Source organism: Echinops telfairi, unplaced genomic scaffold (genome assembly GCF_000313985.2).
Source record: "Echinops telfairi isolate 266 unplaced genomic scaffold, ASM31398v2 ScPeMD7_53;HRSCAF=182, whole genome shotgun sequence".
In the NCBI taxonomy this organism is placed as follows: domain Eukaryota; kingdom Metazoa; phylum Chordata; class Mammalia; order Afrosoricida; family Tenrecidae; genus Echinops; species Echinops telfairi.
Window position 1 is genome coordinate 3,725,003 of NW_022103951.1, and position 20,063 is coordinate 3,745,065.

General features: G+C 45.2%; 1 protein-coding gene across 1 annotated transcript; it reads right to left on the bottom strand.

The window, feature by feature from the left end:
• Positions 1-322: 322 nt before the first annotated feature.
• On the bottom strand, positions 323-16,061 carry PRDX4 (peroxiredoxin 4). The gene is made up of 7 exons (XM_013006487.2): positions 15,771-16,061; positions 12,306-12,423; positions 10,913-11,029; positions 8,290-8,412; positions 7,008-7,138; positions 3,930-3,964; positions 323-437 (listed from the first exon to the last, which is right to left on the bottom strand). Exons 1-7 carry the CDS (start codon positions 15,964-15,966, stop codon positions 387-389), a joined length of 771 nt encoding a protein of 256 aa, XP_012861941.2. The 5' UTR covers positions 15,967-16,061; the 3' UTR covers positions 323-386.
• Between the last annotated feature and the right edge of the window lie 4,002 nt (positions 16,062-20,063).

The following is a 20,063-nucleotide window of genomic DNA, read 5'->3' on the forward strand; positions in this document are numbered from 1 at the left end:
CCACAACGGACCCCACCAGGGGTCCACCAGCGTGGTGGTTCTGCCATTAGTAGGACAGCTAGCTTTGTGTCTTTCGGTAAGCAATGTATCTGGACTTTTGTTTCCTCAGTCTGGAAAATGAACTCCAGGAGTTGCCCTGAGGATTAGATGAAACAATGCATCTAATGGGTTCAATCTAATGGCTGCTTCCACCTGACTTTCCTCCCTTTGGAAAGGTGGAGGGTGACTTTGGGCATCAGTGGCTAATGTGAACACCAACTTCTCTCCAGGCTTGTGACACAGACTTTAATTTTTTTCTCAAGAAATCACAAGGACGACACACTGTGGTAACAGAACACTGAACTTTATTGGTAACGCCCAAACACCGTTCCCTGAGGAAGTATTTTTCAATTGAGTTTGTCGAAATACTTCAGTTTGCCAGCTGGATCTGGGATGATCTGTTTCAAAAAGAAGCAAATTATTTATTTGCTAACAGACACCCTCCCTGAAGGCAATCCCTGCCAGGGGATTTAACTAAGTTCATCATTAGTAGATACTGGTTGCCCAACTCTCGACTACGGAAGATAAAGACATTTTCTTTTGTGTGTGTACCAAATGACATTACACATTGTTAAGAAAAACTGGATTTGTCCTGCCAACAGTCTCAGATATTCCATGAAGCAAACTATTATTTATTGATAAATTAACATCTGTACTCAAGCGCCCCAAACCTTACTTACAAATCTCCTCTTGGCCACCAGGCTTTATGGAATCTTCAGGTTTGAACTAAGTAATTCAAGCACATCGAGAGAGCATGGGTACAGATGTTAATGTACTTTTAAGATCATCTGTGGGCTCAGAACCTGAGGAGGCAGCTCTGCTTTCACTCTTGGTCTAATCAAAGGAACACAACCTTTTCACCTCAAACGACCAAGTCAGTAGCAGAAAACTACAACACCGAAGCACTGTATTCAGTAATTACCACGTGAACACAAACTTGGTCGAAGCATCACGACCTCAAACATCTACCTGACCTCTTGGTTTCAAATGAGATTTGACCTCCTATTAACACGGTCACCTGCTAGTTATTGGTAAAGGGTATCTATCTGCCTACCTACCTATCCTGTTCGAATCAGCTTTAAACAGTTCTATATGCATCTTCCTCAGAGGTTTTTGTCGGCAACAAAATTAGGCTTAGCTATTTTTATGGGTGTTGTGCCAAGGAGTATTCTGTTTTTGACACTTTAAAATAGCATTTAAATTCAGTCCCAAATATTTACTGAATAACTACTGTGTGCAAATGGTACACTGGACAGCCAGGGAAACACGGCTGCCTTTGAAGTTCTCAGTAAGCATGTGGGGAAGGTGTGCATGCGCACAACTGTTCGGGAGGCAACGCACACAGCTATCACAGTGTACCACACATAGGCAGCGTCACCCAATGGAAGCTGGTGGTCGGAGGCTTCAGAGAGGAGGTGACATTGAGGTTGGTCTTGAGAGATGAGTAAGTAAGACGTTGTAGGGAGACCCGAACCAAGCCACAATGATGTGGGGAATGCAGTCACATGCCCTGGTGGGGACCTAGCACGCACGAGGGAAACTGAGGCTCTGTGGAAACAGAAGAGCAAGTCTTGAAGGCTGTGCCCTGAGTACCGGAGAGCCCTGAGACTAGAGGCTTCTGCTCGGCAGAATGGCATGCATCGGAGGAGAGGAGAAAAATGGAGGCCAGGGCGACCAATCACAAGACCTCCTCAGTAGTCAGGAGAGAACCAAGGGAGCTGAAGATGCCGAGGTCACCTGTCTTCAAAGCAGTACCACAAAATCGCTTTTGATCCGACATCCCTTCCGCCTTTCTCTAGTTACTTGTCTTCTCCCCTTCATAGCTCCATTGCTTGAACTAGCTGACCATACGTTGTCTTGTTCGCCTCACCCTGCCCCTGCCCCAAGCTCAAACTCTTTCCAACTAGCTCCTGCACTCCCTGTGGTACCCTAGTCACCTTGTGTTTCCGTATCACTCCATCACTGCTCTGTCTCTCCATACCACGTACTACTGGCATTCGGCTTTCCCTTCTGCCCCGCTGACCCACCCTTTGGACTCCTAGAGCATGGTGCATGTCTCAGGAGTTTGTCCTGGCTCTTCTTTCCGCAGGGCTCTATGGCTCTGCATGACCAGTTCCCTCTTTGTACTCTGGCTTCAGCTTCAAGTACCATCGCTGATGTCTTTCACGCTCACTTTGTCCGCACCCAGGTACTACCCCGTCAACTCTCAACAGCCCGTTTGTAAGAGACTTTACCACAATAGAAAGATTAGACCCTACCTCTGAGGGCAGAGGATCATTGTAAACACTGTCTGGCTAGAGTGAACAAACATGGTAGGTGACCAGACAGGGACATTCTTCTGCAGGGAGACGCCCTGATTATCATTAGGTTCTCAAAGGTGTCTGTGGCCTCTTAATACTCAACCATGGGACTAGTCACCATGCTTTCTGAAATGTAAAATCCCCATCCGCACAATGCCCTTCCCAGTGAGTGTTGGTCCATCTGAGGGGTGCTGCTGATGTCTCAGGGCCCAGATTCAGAGGGGTGCAATGCAGCAGTCACACGTGGTTCTGCTACAGCTCCGGAGGGAAGCGCCCCTTCTTGGAAGAACTATCCATAACCGCCTTTTAAGGCTGCTCCAGGCGATGCCAGCAGCTTCTGAAGTGCAGTTCTATTGAAAAGCCTCACAATCAGTCCACGTAAACCGACCTAATGACTGATTCATGAGGCGCAGCACGCAGGTGCTCAAAAGTACTGTTCAGACATCAAACTTCAAATGACACTTGAGGTCCATCAGATTGATGTGCAGAGGAAGAAATATGTATGATAACATTATAACCTGGACCTTCAAAGGGAAAACAGTTCTGCAAAGCCGCCAGAACCGGTCCCCAATCAGTCAAGGGTGACTTTACCTAATCTGAGATGCTGGAGTAAATTTCTACTTCTGACAGGCTGTGGCTGATACTTTTGGGGGGTTTGCTTAGGAAGCCTCAGGATTCTATATTTTTCTACTATCCTAAGACAGGTGTTTCCAAAGTGGGCGATACCAACTCCTGGGGGTACTGGAACAATCCAGGGGGGGGTCTGCCAAAGCAGATACTTATATTTTTTCCTGGATTTGAGACTATAGAACAAAAGATTTTCACTGCTGGGGGTGGCAGTGAGTTTTATATACTTATATATATATATAAAGTACACATATATTTAGATATATGTATATAATTTTTTCTTGCTAAGGGGCCAAATAAGTTTGGGACCCTACATCTTAAGACAATGATTTCTCCCTCCAGGCTAGCGATTCTTGCATTGCTAAACTGTAGTTTGTGTAAAACTCTTTTCATGGTTAGAAGATAAGCATGCTATTTTTTAAAAAGGTTCACAACACGTTTCCAAATTGTAATTTTGGCTAGGGTCAGCTTCTGGGATTTTCTAGAAATTATATAACTTCCTTAAACCAAAGAATGTACTCATTTCATTTTAAACTTGTCCTTCAAAAGAGAGAAACGACAAAGAGAGGGTCATTCACTTAAGCAAGATTCTCTCAGGTGCTTTCTAACACGCGCACACACACACACACACACACCCCTCTCTGCTTGCAACACTTTTCTTTGCTCACACTGTAAGAAGAAATTCCATACATGCCCTACAAGACTCCTGAATTTATGCCTCCAGGTCTCCACTGTTGCCTTGTCTTTTTGTTATTACTACTACTGTCTTTCTCCAGATCCTTGGCTTTAAGGAGCACAGAAGTTAGCCCTGTATCATACTCATTCCAGTTTCAGCTCAAAGTGCCTGTCTGCTATGATTTGCTTCCTTTAAAAATCCATTACAAGGAAAGGCTACTCTAAGAATGGCAGTCCTTGCACGTCCCTCTCCCTCTCTCCTTAAGAGAAAAAGAAAATCCAACTTACGGTTTCACTCCCAGGCTTCCAACCAGCAGGGCAGACTGAAAGGAACACAAATAAGAGAGACACTTTAAAATCAAAGAGGTCAGTTCTCCTTAGCAACTGCTAACTTTTCTTTTTCCTACCACAACAGGAAAGAGCTCATGTTAAGAACATCCCCTTACAGAAGGGTCGCAGGGAGGAGACCAGCCAGTTAGGGTGCAGTGTAGCATTGATGAAACATAAAATATTCTTCTAGTTCTTTAATGCTTCCCCCCGCCCCCACTATCATGATCCCAATTCTACCTTACAAATCCGGCTAGACCAGAGGATGTACACTAGTACAGATAGGAATTGGAAACACAGGGAATCCAGGACAGATGATGAAGCCCTCAGGACCAGTGGTGAGAATGGTGATACTGGGTGGAGGTTAGAAAGGGGGAACCGATCACAAGGATCTACATATAACGCCCCTCCCTGGGGAACAGACAACAGAAAAGTGAGTGAAGGGAGACTTTGGACAGTGTAAGACAACAAAATAATAATTTATAAATTATCAAGGGTTCGTGGGGGATAGGCGGGGAGGGGAGGATGAGCTGATACCAAGGGCTCAAGTAGAAAGCAAATGTTTTGAGAACGATGACAACAAATGTACAAATGTGACTGACGCAATAGATGGATGTATGGTTTGTGATAAAGAGTTGTACGAGCCCCCAATAAAATGATTTAAACACATGAATAACAGAAATGTGGGTGAAGGGAGACAACTGACATTGTAAGGTACGAAATAACATTAACAATATATAATGGATCAAGGGTTCACGCGGGTGGGAGGGGAAAAAAGAGCTGATACCAAGGGCTCAAGTAGAAAATGTTTTGGAAATGAGGATGGCAACATAGGTACAGATATACTGGATACAATTGATGTATGGAATGTTTTAAGAGCTGTAAGAGCCCCTAATAAAATGATTAGAAATAAAACAGTGAGTGATTGTTAAGAGAGCACACCAGGCTTAAGAAAAAAGATTTAAAGAAAAAAAAGATTAAAACAAACAAACAAACAAAAAAGAACATTTCCACACCACCAACCTCCTGGTCTCTATGGGCCTGCCTGCTCTCACTAGGGAATTTTAGTCATGGAGTTCGTCAGCAGGCAAGGAATCTCTTATTTTTGACAATTAAATTCAGTTACCTGCATAGTCTAAGAACCCAAATCGAGCAATCCTCTCATAAGGCTCGAAAGTTTGGGAACTTGTTGACGGGGGTCACAGGGAAGAGATGAGCCAATCAGGGTTCAGTTTCGCACCGATGAAACATACAACTTTCCTCTAGGTCTTTGCTGCTTCCTTCCCCCCACTATCATGACTCCAATTCTACCTTACAAATCGGATTAGTCTGGGACATGCACACTGCTACAGACAAGAGCCCACAACACAGGGAATCCAGGATAAATAAACCCCTCAAGGCCAACACGGAGAGTAGAGATACCAGGAGGGTTAGGGGAGGGTGGGGGGAGAAATGGGAAATCAATCACAAGGATCAACCTAGAACCCGCTCCCAGGGGAACAAATAAGGGAAAAGTGGGTGAGGGGTAACAGAGGATGATGTAAGACATGAAAATAATAATCTATAACTTATCAAGGGTTCGCGAGGGAGGGTGGGCAGGGGAGGGAAGGGGACGAAATTGGGAGCTGATAACGGGCTCAAGTGGGAAGAGAATGTGCTTGACACACTGCATGAATGTATGGATTGTGATGAGATGTAAGAGCCCCCCAATAAAAGTATTTAATAAAAAAGAAAGAAAAAAGATTTAGGCAGGGCAACAAGGTTTCTTGAGTTTACAGAGACTTCAGTGAGCCCTCTGTGGCACTCTGGACCGATGCCACGGCTCATGGTTTAGCAAAAGATGTAACACTGACGTGGAGACCAGGATGCGCCCTTCCTTTAGGACGTGGCCGGGGCGCAGGCACTGAGTTACACTTTGAAAGGAGCATGCTGAGTGGTTTCCTTGAGTTGGTGCTGAGGCGCGGAGTGAAAGGAGGAAGATCACCAGCGTCAGACTGAGTAACCCTGAGGAGCGAGTTACTCTGAAGGCCATCGCAAACAACGAAAGCATGCAAAGAAAACCCACCCGACTCTGTACTGCCAGATAAGCAGATCTTTCACTTCGTCAAAATCCAGAATGTTCCTAAGGAAACCTTTTTGAGAATTCCTAGGACTGCCCCCCCCCCACAAAGAACCTACCGAATCATATCTAAAAACACAGAAAACCTAAAAGGGCATCAACAAAGCGTGCGCTCAGCCGCAGTGCCACCGGGCACGGAGTGGAGGGGGGGGGGAGTTTGGCGCCGCCGCTCTGGTGGTTACTTGGAGAGCAAGCTGCCTCTAACAGCTTGTTCCAAACAGACGCTGGAACGAGCGCTCATTGCACTTTCCCCTCTTTGTTATAAAAGCAAAAGTACTCCGCAGACTGTATTCACTTTGCGAAAACAGGTACGAATGTAGGTATTTCGTGACAGTGGTGGAAAGTGAACGTTTGAAAAGGAGCTTTTTTTTCTTTAAGTTTACTCAGAAGTACTACGCCAGTAACGGATGCCTCTGGACCTCAGGCATAATTAGAATATGTTAAGGATGCTTTGCTAAAAGTCTTTTGTTTAAAAGGTCATTTTATTAGGGGCTGTTATAACAATGCATACACCAATTGTATCAAGCATATTTGTACATGTTGCCATCATTATACTTTCTATTGAGCTCTTGGTATCAGCTCCTCCCCACCCACCCCACCGCTACCCTCGTGACCCCTAGATAAATTATGTTATTATTATTTTCATATCTTACACCGATTACTTCTTTCCCCCAGGGTTTCTGTTGTTCATCCCCCTGGGGGTGTGTAGTTATGTGTTGATCCTTGCAATCAGTTCCCCCTTCCTCCCCTCTGCTCCCCGCATTCCCTCTACCCTTCTGGTATCGCTCTTCCCATTCCTGTTCCTGGATTCATGTGCCATGAGCTCTTGTTTCTTATCTGTACCTGTGCACATGTGGGCTAGCCCGGGGCATGTGTAAAAGTCCTTTAAGTACTAGTTTGATTCGTTAGAAGGAGGGTACCTTCTCCATGTTTGTCGGTGTACTGGAATGCTTGAACCAAACGAAGGGTCTCATCCACTGATCTGCCCACTGGGAGGTCATTCAGAGTGATCTGTCTGAGGATCCCCTTGTCGTCAATAATGAAGAGACCTCTGTAAAACAGGAACAGCAGAGGGAAGGCCACTCTTCTCAGTTAATTGACAAGCATTAGGATGACATCTCGCGTCCTTTAGACACGTGGTCAGCAGAGACCAGCCCCGGGAGAAGGGCATCATGCCTGGTCAAGTGGAGGGGCAAGGAAAGAGAGGAAGGCCGTCAAGGGGCTGGCTGCCACCATGGTTGCAACAGTGGCTCACACGTAAGGACAGTGGGGAGGATGGCCCAGGCCTGGGCAGTGTTTTGTTCTGTTGTGCACAGGTCACCGTGAGTCAGAACCCACTTGAAGGCACCTACCAGTACCAACGGTGTTCTACAAATCTCTTTGTCTGTAAAACATACTCTAGTATTCATAGCTGCATCCTTAAGCATACCGGGCACGGGGTTTCATCGCACTGTAAACACAACGATGAAACAAACTTCCCATGAGGGAATGAGTGACCCATCGCTCCTAACCCTGCAGATGTCTTTGGGGTGATGGAAATGGTGGACACGTGATGGCGGTGAGGGCTGCACAGCGGGATGGGATGCATGGTATGGGAAGCATACCGCAATAAAGCTGCTATAATAAACCAACAGGATGTTAAAATATTGACACCTTCACGGAAAAACAAACAAAAAACAAGCCAACATTAAAAAAGGGAAACTACTGGCACTGCAAGCTGTAACAAGATGACAACTGCTTTGGGCTGAAATGATCCCCCTTTCAAAGAACACAGCATTCATTTCTCTATCAGCACTTATTAACTCAAGTGACTTAATGAGAGCTACCAGGCAAAACTCTTTCTGTCAGTTGTTCCTACTCCAAAGAGACTGGCTTGCTGATGATTACCAAGATAACTGCATTTAGAAAAAAAAACTCTCACTGGAGTCAGGGTGGAAAAGAGGACTATGAATCTATTTCTTTTACCTGTAAAATGACAGGGTAGGTAAAAGACCTACAAATAATCTTCCAGCTCGGTCTGTGACACCAGCATAGCTTAAGTAGGGCACTTAGCAATTTAATGAGTAGCTACAGTCTGGTTGCAAACAGAGCAAACGAAATATTTCTTATTCAAACCTAATCTCCTCTAAATCTGAAGCAAGATTCATTTCAGGATTATAAATATTCGTGTATTTGTCCTAATGTAAAACCACTGACAGGTACCTAAGGGTGTGGCCTGCGTCTTCCAAATAGACCCCATAGTCCTTTGAGATTTGATGGGTCAAATCAGAGAGAAGTGGAATCTTTATTGTCCCAAGTCCTCCTTGTCTTCGAGGGGTATTAATCCTGTAACAAAGAAACCATTTACTTCTCAGGGCAAAGGAAAGGCATCAGTACACACCATCGGGCTAATACACATTCTCTTTTCTTTCCCTACTTAATGATATGACAGTCTATAAACATTACGTATGTACAGTTACACTTAATACATTCCTATTTTTAACATACAAACCATATTTAACTTATCTCTACTGATGAACATTTTAGAACCAGGGATTCCAGGGATTGATAGATTAAGGGCTATCCCCATCAGAGGCACAGCTTTAGAATTGGAACTGCAAGACATCCTTGAGAGATGGGCTGAATGGAAGCAAATGATATCTAAGTATTCTGAGAACCAAAGAAATGCAAAGTCCACCGGAAGCCACGGGTGAAGGAAGTTAGTTATCACTGCAGACGCATTGCTTTTTAGATGGAAGCATTCTGAAACTTGAAACCAGGAGATGTAACAGCTAGAAAATGGTGCAGGGCTGCTGCAGATGTCTGCAGTCCCAGTTCTGCATTCCAAGTCAGCATCTCTGGTTGAAATCAGTCCTATCCGGCTGAGACAGCACCCCAAACACCCAAACCTTCCTTGGGAAAGCAAGTCCCAATGGTCTGAGGTGATGGGACTTTTTCCTTAGTGGGTATATTATTTCAACTGGGGGAAGATTTTGAATTACTAGAGAAATGATATTGTAAATTACATCTGCAAATTTCGTATTTTTCTATGAAGGAATAGTTAGGAACAGATTTATACTTTAACATTCATTTTGTGATGTTCCTTTTAAAAAGGACAATTTCTTTTAATAAAAAAAAATGACAATTTAAAATTTCATGAAGTTTATGTACACTAAAGACACACTCTAAAGGAACTTAAGATATACCATATTTATTTATTACATTTACAAGAATGAAATACTTGGGATGGTTTGTCTGAAAATTGAGAATCTTGAAACCAAGATTTAACAGAGAATTGCATTAAAAAAATACATAAACTGCAGTGCCCCAGCTACTGTATATATTTGTGTATACGCCAAGTTTTCCAGCACATTTTTAATGCATTTTTTGTGGTAAAATTAAGTGCCTCGGCTGATATTCGGGTTGACTTAAACTCGAATATATAGGGTACTTAAAATTTGTTAGCCATACAATGGGGACTGGCTCCAAAGAGGTCATGGAAAGTTTCTAGTGTCTTTTGATTCCAGTTTTCCATGAACTCTTTGAAACCGCCCCCTTGTGTAAAAAGAATTTTAAGCAGAGGATTTGTGTTTTAAATTTATAACTTTTTTTTTTACCCCCACAGGGGCTGTTAACAGCGAGTATATATTGTAGTGAGGCATGCAAGCCTCCAGCAGGCACATACACAGTAGCATGGGCAGTGTCTTAACCTTGGCTGTCCCCTTTGCTCACAAGGGGACACCCGATGGTAAGTATCCAAAGGCATCAAAGGGCAGAAGACTATATGGATGACAATAAAGCCCCACACCCACTGACACATTGTTTACAAAGGCTGTTTTCTCTTGCATACTTGCCTGTTACTATTATACAGTTCAAAGAGTAATCGCTTCTCACAAACGTTAGTACACAAATCTAACTGGTTCCGTGGAATAAATTTATAACTTTGATAGACTGAACCTTACAATTTAACACTGGAATAATCCCGAATTGTCTTCGCTGTGTTAAGAAAGCCTTCCTGAGCACCACCATGCACATTTTACCTTTGGCCGTGCGGTTCTTCAGAAGCACGGATCCACTTGTTTGTGGATGAGGGGCCCTTCTCCGTGCCTATGTCAGCGCTGCTGGCTTTCCCCTTCTTTCTTTTTTTCTAATCTCTTAAATCTTGGCAAATCAGAGAGGAGGAAATGGCGTCTTTCGCCATTTTAATTTGCAATGATTTGAAACGAATGCATTTAAAAAAAGATTGCTCCTTGAACGTAACTGTTCATACTTGAATACAACTTATCAGAATACAACTTATTAGATCACAGAAATGGCACAAAGCTTTCCTCTTCAGACTAGCAATTACCCAATGAGTCACACTAAAAACGCCACGACGCAATCTCAGTTCTGGCGTTTAATCCCCAACCTTGCCAGTTTTGAAATAAAATCCTTACGCTTTTGTACCACAACGTCACTCAACTAGTAGCTCAGACAAATCTAGTTCCCAACAGTCTGAAAAATAACTGTGATTCCTAATAACTGTAACTCCTACCTTGTTAAATGTTATCTGTCCAATCAACCTTAGGAAACCTAAAGGGTAGCATCTGTACAAAATCCAAGCTCAGAAGGCAGGAAGGGGCAAAACAGGCCAATGGAAACTGGAACCCAAGCAAAATGTGGGATGGGTGAGCTTACACTATAGGGATTGAAATTAATGTCACAAAACAATGTGGATGCACTGTTGAATAGAAAATTCATTTGCTTTGTACACTTTCACCCAAACTACAAAAAGCATGTGAGTGGGTGTATGTGTATGATTTAAGAATAAGTCTGTTTTGTTCACCTACAAATATAAGATACTGACCAGGCCAGATGGGTAAACTGTGAATCGACAGAGCAGGCTACCACTTCAGTATTTATAGATCGGAATTCATCAATTCTATCGCCAAAAGCGATAATTTCAGTTGGACACACAAATGTGCTGAAAGGTAAATAAACAAAAGAAGACAAAATTAATTCCATTTTCTCAAAATACACATTTACCTCAAATTGCAAATGGGCTTGTTTTTACACCATTAATATATAAAAATGTATATTAAGAACTTTATATACGAACCTTCTCAATAGGATCTTCTTCTTACAAGGGATCAGTTGTCACCAATGTTCACTTCTCCCAACTGATGGTATGTACCTCTTCTCCCACTTTATTCGCTTTTATTTAATATTATTTAAAAAAAAACACCCTCAAACCAAACTCAGTGTTAGTGAGCCTATTCCAACTCATAGTGACCCTACAGGGCTGAATGAGCCAGTTCCTGTGGATTTACCATCTCCTGGATTTATTTATATAGTGTTTTATAGCTTTTACTCAGAGAAAGATGAGGTTTTCAATTCCCATAAAGAGGTAAGAGTCTCAGAAACCCACCTGGGCAGTTCAATTCAGCCAGCTGTCAGAATTGACTTGGTGGCAGGGGGGTTGATTTTTTTTAATAGCTTTTAAGGAGCCCTGGTGGCGTAGTGGTTAGCATTGGGCTGCTAACTGCAAGGTCAGCAGTTTGAAACTACCAGCTGCTCTGTGGAAGATGAGGCTTTTTACTCCTGTAATGAGGTTCAGTCTCAAAAGCCCAGAGTGGTAGTTCTACGCTGTTCTATAGGATCATGATCAGTTGGCACTGACTTCATGGTAGTGAGTTTTATATAGCTTTTGATATAGTGGGTTATTGAGTTGCTAGCTGCAAGGTCAGCTGTTCGAAGCCACCAGTTGCTCCGAGGAAGAAAAATGAGGCTGTCTGCTCCCGTAAAGATTTAAAGTCTTGGAACTCCAAAAGGACAGTTCTATTGTCCTATAAAGTCGCTATGAGTAATAATCTACTTAATGGCTTTTAAAGGACCTATAAAAACTTTTATATTCTTGTACTATTTTTTCTTTAACATTTCTGTACCAACTCTAGGAGCTATTTGGAGTTGCCTGTATTTTGAAGATGAGGAAATAACTCTCCAATTCCTCACCCTTTCTTAACATTCTACTACCTTCTTTTCTTTAATGATTGCATTATGAAAACATATACATGTGGCTTTAAGTACTGGGGTCAATATGATCCTGAAATAGAGACGTTGCCTTTTTGAATACATTTCTCATCTGTTTGCCTTTTAAAGAGCCAAGAGTTGAGAATAAAAACATTTCTAACTATTTGTGTCTTCTCGAATAAAGACTGATAATGACTGAAAGTTTACTGTTATTTACACATATCACTTACAAATCAAGTGGGTAGAAGAAAAAGACCAGGTATTTTCCACGATAATCAGATAACTTGAGCTCCTTGAATTCTCCATTTATCACAGCGGTTCCTTCCCAATAAGGTGCTGGCTTGGAAACTAAGGAAGGAAAAGAGAGAGCGGTGATGGGGTGGCAGAACATCTTTTGGAAACTGATAAACATCAGGGCTATTCAACCTCGGACCCACTGAGCCATCTGGAAAAGCCTGCTGGCATCTTTGCAGAATAATATTATTGAAAGGGACAGAATTACAATGGAAACCAATGACGACTACAGAAAGAACATTAGTCAAAGTAAGTTTAAAAAGCCCAACTGGTGATGTAGTTATTATGTATGCTCTTTTACTAACACTATAAAACTGCAGCAGTTAGCAGGGATCTGCTAAAGACTACCTACAACAATAATGAGTGTAAGGGATGCTTCAGGACACCTGCAGCAACCATACTTGGCCCCAAAATATCTGTGATTCTGTTGGAGACAAGGCACAAGCAAGTACTGCTAATGCTGGTGGGGTGTGTGGTAGATACTTCTCATGTATCCACTGAGGACATGATGCTGACTAGACTATACTCACTCGACTGAAAGTCAGGCCAGATAAAACGCCAGCCCACAGGATTGTTTTCCTAGAAGGTCTTGCAAGACGAGACCCCCTTCACTCAAACAGGTTTTAAATAACCTGTTCAAAACGTAACAGTCCATGCCCCATTTTCTTGTAAGGGTGTGCTGTAGCTGGGAAACAACAGACCTTGATGCTCTGTTAACAAAGCCAGATAGCACTTAAATTTTCCTTAGACACACTGCGGTCAAATTTTCTCCCAAGTTTGACTAAGGTTCCTAGCAAGTAAGGCTTATAATATCTCTATATAACCCAGCATTTATGGTCATTCAGTAAACAGACAGACCGAAGATGGCTTTCTCTATGAAGTTAATATACAACACAGGATTACTTATCTTGCATCAGTAGTCTAACTCTCACAAGTAATTTGATTAGGGAAAGGCCAGAAGGGAGAATTAGATCGCAGAAGGGTAACCGACACCAAACCCATTGCTGTCTAGTCGAATACCAATTCGTAGTGACCTTCTAGGACAGAGAAGAACTGCTCCATAGGGCGTCCTGGACCGAAATCTTTACAGAAGGAACCCTGGTGGCACAGTAGTTAAGGGCTCACTGCTAATGAAAGTCGTTCAAACCCACCAGCTGCTCCGTGGGCAAACTGATGTGGCAGTTGGCTTCCCTAAAGGTGACAGCCTTTGAAACCCCAGGGCCAGCTTTACTTTGTTTCCTCAGGATGCTGTAAGTCGGAATTGCTTCTATGAGCAGCCTCTGAATGGATCTGAGAAAAACTTATAATGCAAGCAAAGACTTAACTGGCTGACATAGTTCAAAATATCTATCCAGGCCAGCAAAACCAATCTGAAATGCTATATTAAAAGTGCAAGATGGGCTATCTGTAAACGAAAACCCCAAAGTAGTTAAAGGAAAGGACTATACATGTTTAAAAGGAGGCAAACAAACCAATTTCTCATTTATTATTCTGACTCTATACTAAGTCAAAGAGCCCTAGTGGCGCAGTGGTTACATGTTGGGCTGCTAATTGCTAGGTCAGCAGTTCGAAAGCACCAGCCGCTCCTGGGTAGAAAGACAAAGTTTTCTATTTCCATGAAGAGTTAAGGTCTCAGAAACTCACCAGGGGCAATTCTCCCTTGTCCTGTAGGGTCGCAGTAAGTCAGCACTGACTGGATGGCAGAGAATTTGGAGTTTTTATCCTAAATCATATTAACATCCCAGTGAACAATAAAAATAGACAAACACCCAAACTCACAACTCAGAGCATCCCTATAGGACAGGGTAGAACTTCCACTGTGCATTTCTGTAACGCTTTTTTTTTAGAACACTGTTTGGTAGTTTATTTAAGTGACCGTACATAGTTGAGTATAAACCGACCCAAAATATCAGCCGAGGCACTTAATTTTACAACAAAAACTGAATAAAAAATGTGCCGAAAAACTCGGCTTACACAGGAGTATATATGGTAAATAGGAATTTAGCCAAGACCCAGGAATTTTACTCTGACAAATCATGCCAGAAGCAATGAAAACATATCAAAAGCCTTAACGTTAGTAGCCCAAGGTGTAACCACTATGCCACTAGTGGGATTCAGATTTTGTTTTCCCACTCAATACTGACCTGGACGGGCACCACAGAAGCCAAACACACACCTATAGAATGTTAAATGATCTGCCAGCAAAGTAGTTTACTGAAAAGCCAGCCGACTAGCCTTTTTCCCTATACAGCCACCATCCACCTCTTTTTGGCTACTGTAAGATCTCCATGTAGTGTGCCACAACTTTCCAAGTATCTCAGTCTGACGTGTCCTTCCCTGAAAGTGGCATTTCGCTGTGTACATGACAAAAAAAAAGCAAATAATCAAAGGGCCAAATTGGCAGGGCACACATTTGCCACGCGGTTTATCATCAACCCAGAGGTGTTACTTCCAACCTCCTCTTTTCCTGTTTCCCTTTACAGGCTTTTCGTTTCCAAGAAACAAGAATATCCAATCCATGTGCGGGTGCTGGAAGTTGGTTTAAAATTTTTCTTTTAGTTAAATACTATTGGGAGCTCTTACATCTCTTATCACAATCCATACATTCATCCATTGTATCAAGCACATTTGTACATATGTTGTACATATGTTGCCATCATCATTTTCAGAGCATTTTTTTCTACTTGAGCCCTTGATATTGGCTTACTTTCCCCCTCCCTCCTCCTCTCTCCCTCATGAACCCTTGATAAGTTATAGATTATCATTTTGTCATATGTTACATCGTCCTCTGTTACCCTTCACCCACTTTTCTGTTGTTCTTCCCCCTGGGAGGGGGTTATATGTAGATCCTTGTGATTGAGAGATACCAGGAGGATAAGGGGAAGGTGGAAGATCACTTTTAAATGAGTTTGCCATCCTGAACATTTCATTTAGGCACTTTCTCTTAAACTTCCCGGGACTCATTTACTCATCCTACTGAAACATAGCCTCCCCTTCTGGAATCTCAGGTCAGAGGAAGACAGACAACAAACTCTGGGATCCTACTTGGAAGCCGCGGGAAGCGGCGGCAGGAACTTGCGAAGTTAGAGGAAGTCTTTCAGTTTGCACAACATCCCAGCTGCCTGCAAGCTCGGGGCTAGGAACACCCTTTCTCTTCCATTTGTGGCTTTGGGGGGTAACCACAATCTCCAAAAATCTGTTCGGTGAGAAACTATTACTCCTTTGTAGTTGGCGACCTCCCCTCCATTGCCCAGCCCCCTCCCGAGAATCAGACCTGCTCGCGGCCCAGTGGCAGCTCAGGGGGTGCTGCCCACGCCCAAAGCCCCCGGGGAACAGCGCGACGAGAGCACACGTGTCTCCTACCGCCCCCACTCAACACCCTTCGGGGAGGTACCACCTACTCTGGGCTTTGCTGGTGTGCAGCGAGTGTTCGGCGACTGAGACCCTGGAGGGCTCTCCGGGGTACACTTGGCCGCCTGCGTAGAAGTGGCACTCTCCTTCGCGGGTCCGGGATCTCTCCTCCGCCTCCAAGCCCTGAAAAGCTCCGGTGGGCAGGAGCAGCAGCAGCAGGAGCCCTGGGCTCCGGACCGTGGTCATAGCGACAAGCAACTGCGACGGGGACGCCTCCACGACCACCACACAAGTGCAGACGCGTCCCTTGGCGCGAAGAGACCTCTCCCGCCTCCAGACAGAAACCACAGCGCGCACCACGTCCTCGCGAGCTGGGGCGCGGCCTCGCGAGACTTGCTCCGCCCCCCGCCCCGCCCCGCCCCGCCATGTGGGCGGTGACTCCTCCTTCCCGCTCCCTTCTTCCCGCCCCGCCCCCGCCGGCTCTTCTGCCCGCGCCTGCGCAGTCCGGGGCGCCTAGTGTCGCTCAACTTAAAAGCGGCTTCCTGTCCAGCAGCGCTCTGCCCGGCTTTAGGCGCCGACAACTTCTCAGGTTCGTCTCATCCACAAAACCTCGCCGCTTACACACCATTTTCCCTCAAATCTAAAACAAATGACCTTTCTGCCTTTGAACCGGCGTGTATTTTGCCTTCTGTTGGGCAAAGGATGAGTTTGGGGGTCACTCCTGCCCTCTCCCTGCCCCTCTCCCCTCCCACATGGGCGCTGCCCGCGCCTTCGCCCTCCTCCTGGCCCAGCCCTTCAAAGGATGCCTGCCCCGCAGCATGTCGCTTTGCCCAACTTGAAGGCGGCCGCCGTGTGGTGTCACCGATGGCTGGCTGCCCACCCTCGGCTCTCTTTTAGCCCCTGTGACCCCTTCCGGCCCGGCCCACGTTTCCACAAGATCTTGCCGTGATCCGCCAGTGACTGGCTTCCCGCCCTGAGGCGTGGCCTCCCGCATGGTCTAACTGGCCCCCAGCCTTGGGTGCTGCTTTAGACCCTCTCATCCTTCCGGGGCCAACTCCTCCACCAAGCCTCAGGAGCCGCGCCTTCCCCGAAGACGAAAGGACCCATTGGACCGCTGAGCAGCTTGCACCTTGCACCTCTAGCTGACCTCGCTCACGCCTTCCCTTACAGAAGGGCTCTGCCGACGTGTAGCTGATCTAGTGGGTGACACGAGGTCAGCGGCTCGGAACCCACCAGCAGCTCCCGGGGAGAAAGACGAGGCTTTCTACTCCGATAAAGAGTGACAATCTCAGAAACCCACTGGGACAGTTCTACTCTGTCCGATAGTGCCATTATGAGTCAGAATCGACTCCATGGCAGTGAGTGTAGAGTTGGGGTTTTCTCCTTCCAGGAGCTGTGTGTGAGAATAGCGCCGTAATCCTCATGTAGGCAATAGCCCTGGTGGTGTAGTGGTTACGCGTTGGGCTGCGATCTTTAAGATTGGCAGTTTGAAGCCAAGCGCTTGTCTGCGAGAGAAAGCCTTGGCTTTCTACTCCCACAAACAGCTGCAGTCTCGGGGTGGGGGTGGGGTGGAGTGTCACTAGGAGTCAGCATTGACTCCATGGCAGGGAGGTTTTTTGGTTTGACAGTCGCAGCCCCTTGTGGGAAAACTTGGAGGAGAAAGGGCTTGGCTTGGAAAGGGGGACTTCCAGAGCATTCTCTTGCAGCTGGCAGGGGGTTACCGAACAAATAGGTAGCATGGGGACCGACGCCTGTCTCAGGAGGGATCAGCAGAGTGTTTTCACCCCCAGCATCCCACCCACCCCAACGTGTTTCTTCCTGTGAACCCTTGTGAGATTGTTGAATTTCACAGAAGCAATCTGAACAGGTTGGCCTTTTCTCTTTAGCTTGTCAGCTCCCTAAAGCCAGAGTAGAACTGACCTTGTGGGTTTCTGAGGCTCTAAGCCTTTACAAGCGTAGAAAGCGCCACCTTTCTCCCACCGAGGCGTTGGGGGTTTTGAACAACCGACCTTGCTGTTCACAGCCCAACTAGTAGCCCACTACACCACCAGGCCTCTAGAATGAGCCAGAAATATGGTGGAATTCTTGGTTTCCCTAAGCTCTTGGCATTTGGTAGGAATTTGCTATGTTCAACACTTGATTTTGTACATAAACAACCTTTCTCAGCTTCGAATTGTTTCTATATGTGCCCCTCATGACAACCCCTTGAGGCAGATAGGAAACCTGTCCTGTTCAAACTCATCCCCACCCCCCACTCCCTCGTTCTGCCCATTATCTGCCATGTTTTCTGCCTTCCTGCCTCTTAACAGTTGGAGAATGAAAAAAAGAGAAACCATGTTTGGTTATGTACTCACCCATCACGATGTCTACCACCTCTTCGTTCTCGGGGAGCCCATAGATGATGGGAGGCCTCTGGCGGGGTTGCTCCCGCTCCCATTCTTCTCCTTCCCTGGCCTCCTGCTCCACATAGAGGGGAAGTGGAGCTCGTGGGGTTCGCGGCTGGCTCCCGAAGGCTCGGTTGGAACCTGTGGCCCGAACTCGGCTTCTGTGATCCATGGTTGATCGCTGGACAAGCCGCTACACACAGCCGGGACTTTGGGGCTCCGATCTGGGCCTATGAGCTTAGGAATAGGGAGGAAAAGAATCAGAAAGATTGTTATTCCTGATACCTCTTTGTTCTAAACTGAGCTGAAGTGGTTCTGCCAGCAACAGGGACCCCAACTGAGTCCTGGTGAACCTCCCCCCGCCCAGTAAAGAGAACCTCCCGCCCAGGGTAGCCAGCTCCCACTTACATCTTGTGAAACCCTCCGGCCCACTGAACCTCCTTGGCAAATGGCTTTCCGGGTAGCAGTTGCTATGAGTCCTTTCAGCCAATGAAATGCCTTGCTGACTGCTGACCTCAGGGCAAGCCATTGTTGCGTCATAACGGTAACTGCTGGGTAGTTGGCGGTGGGTTGGGGGTGGGGCTTACCATCCACGTAGTTGGCTGCCCATATTAAGGATACAAAATCATAGGGGACAGAGGGGCAGGTGTCCTTCCTCTTAGACTCACTTTCAGGGAGTTTAAAAAACATTCATGTCCTCAGACAGTAGCCTCAGAGGAGGCGATCTAACAAGTCTTTGAACAGGGGGTTGGGAAAGCAGCAGGCAGGGGGCACAAGTGGTCACAAATCACCACCAATGGGCCTTAAGAACACAGGTTGTGAAGTCAGTCACTTGTAGATTAAATTGAGCTCCAGTACTTTGTGGATTGGAGACATTGGTTTGATCTCTCTGACCCCCGGTTTCTTTATTTATACACCGAAGATAATCGAATCCCCCCCCCCATGTTGTCAGCTGAAATGATATGATAAACGTGAAACCTCATGCTGTGGATGAGACTTAGGACTCACTTTTATTTGGTTTTAAATGTAAACTGTGAATTAGGTGCAAGTTTACCGAGCTGATCATCAGTTTTGCCTTCAGCAATTCATACACATTTGGTCTCAGCTTCTATGTTGTCACCCCCTCTGTAGACCATCGCTAATGCCACGTCCTCCCTGCATGCTTGGTTTCCTTGCTCCCTCCTTCCCTAACCCGCTGACATTTGTCCTTCGGTAAAAGCTGTCCTTTTGATCTCGAATTCTTCTAACACAGGGGTGAGTTCAGTTTCAGACCTGAAAGGTGACTAAGAGTCACAGTTTTAGGAGTCCCATCAGGCTCTTATTCTTTTTTTAATGAAGAGGACATTTATTAAGGCTTAATCAGGGCAAGGACAGAACAAATACAGAGACCTATCATCCGGATGAGGGAGACCATCAACATGAACTCATAATGGGGTCCAAGGCCATGTTTAAGACATTGCTTTGAAAAGGCCATGGGAGGTCAAAGAAAACTGTCACATAAGCATGGTTGGTGGCAGATCAATATTACATAGCTACCGATGGGACTCTCAGAGTGCGGTTGAGGCCATGATTAGGACGCATGCTTTATGTAAGGCAGAAGAGCGTACAATATTGGTCTAGGGGCTTGATTCATAAGTGTCACCTCCACTATAGTGATCTTCACTTGTAAAGAATATCATGGAAGTATGCTTTCTGATTTCTGAAGGTACTTTGTAAAAAAGATAGTTTATTCTTTAAAAAAAATCATTTTATTGGGGGCTCATACAACTCTTATCACAATCCATCCATCCATCCATTGTGTCAAGCACATATTTTAAATCATTTTATTAGGGGGCTCATACAACTCTTATCACAATCCATACACACGTCAATTGTGTAAACCACATTTGTACATTCATTGCCCTCAGCATTCTCAAAACATTTCCTCTCCACTTAAGCCCCCGGCATTAGGTCCTCATT

What these genes read in the sequence shown, in the direction of transcription:
- PRDX4 (XM_013006487.2), bottom strand. Translation starts at nt 15,966, where the DNA reads ATGACCACGGTCCGGAGCCCAGGGCTCCTGCTGCTGCTGCTCCTGCCC. An exon ending in GCACACCAGCAAAGCCCAGA is followed by an intron (nt 12,424 to 15,770) that starts GTAGGTGGTACC and finishes TTCCTTCCTTAG; the next exon opens with TTTCCAAGCCAGCACCTTAT. An exon ending in CACCGACAAACATGGAGAAG is followed by an intron (nt 3,965 to 7,007) that starts GTACCCTCCTTC and finishes TGTTCCTTTCAG; the next exon opens with TCTGCCCTGCTGGTTGGAAG.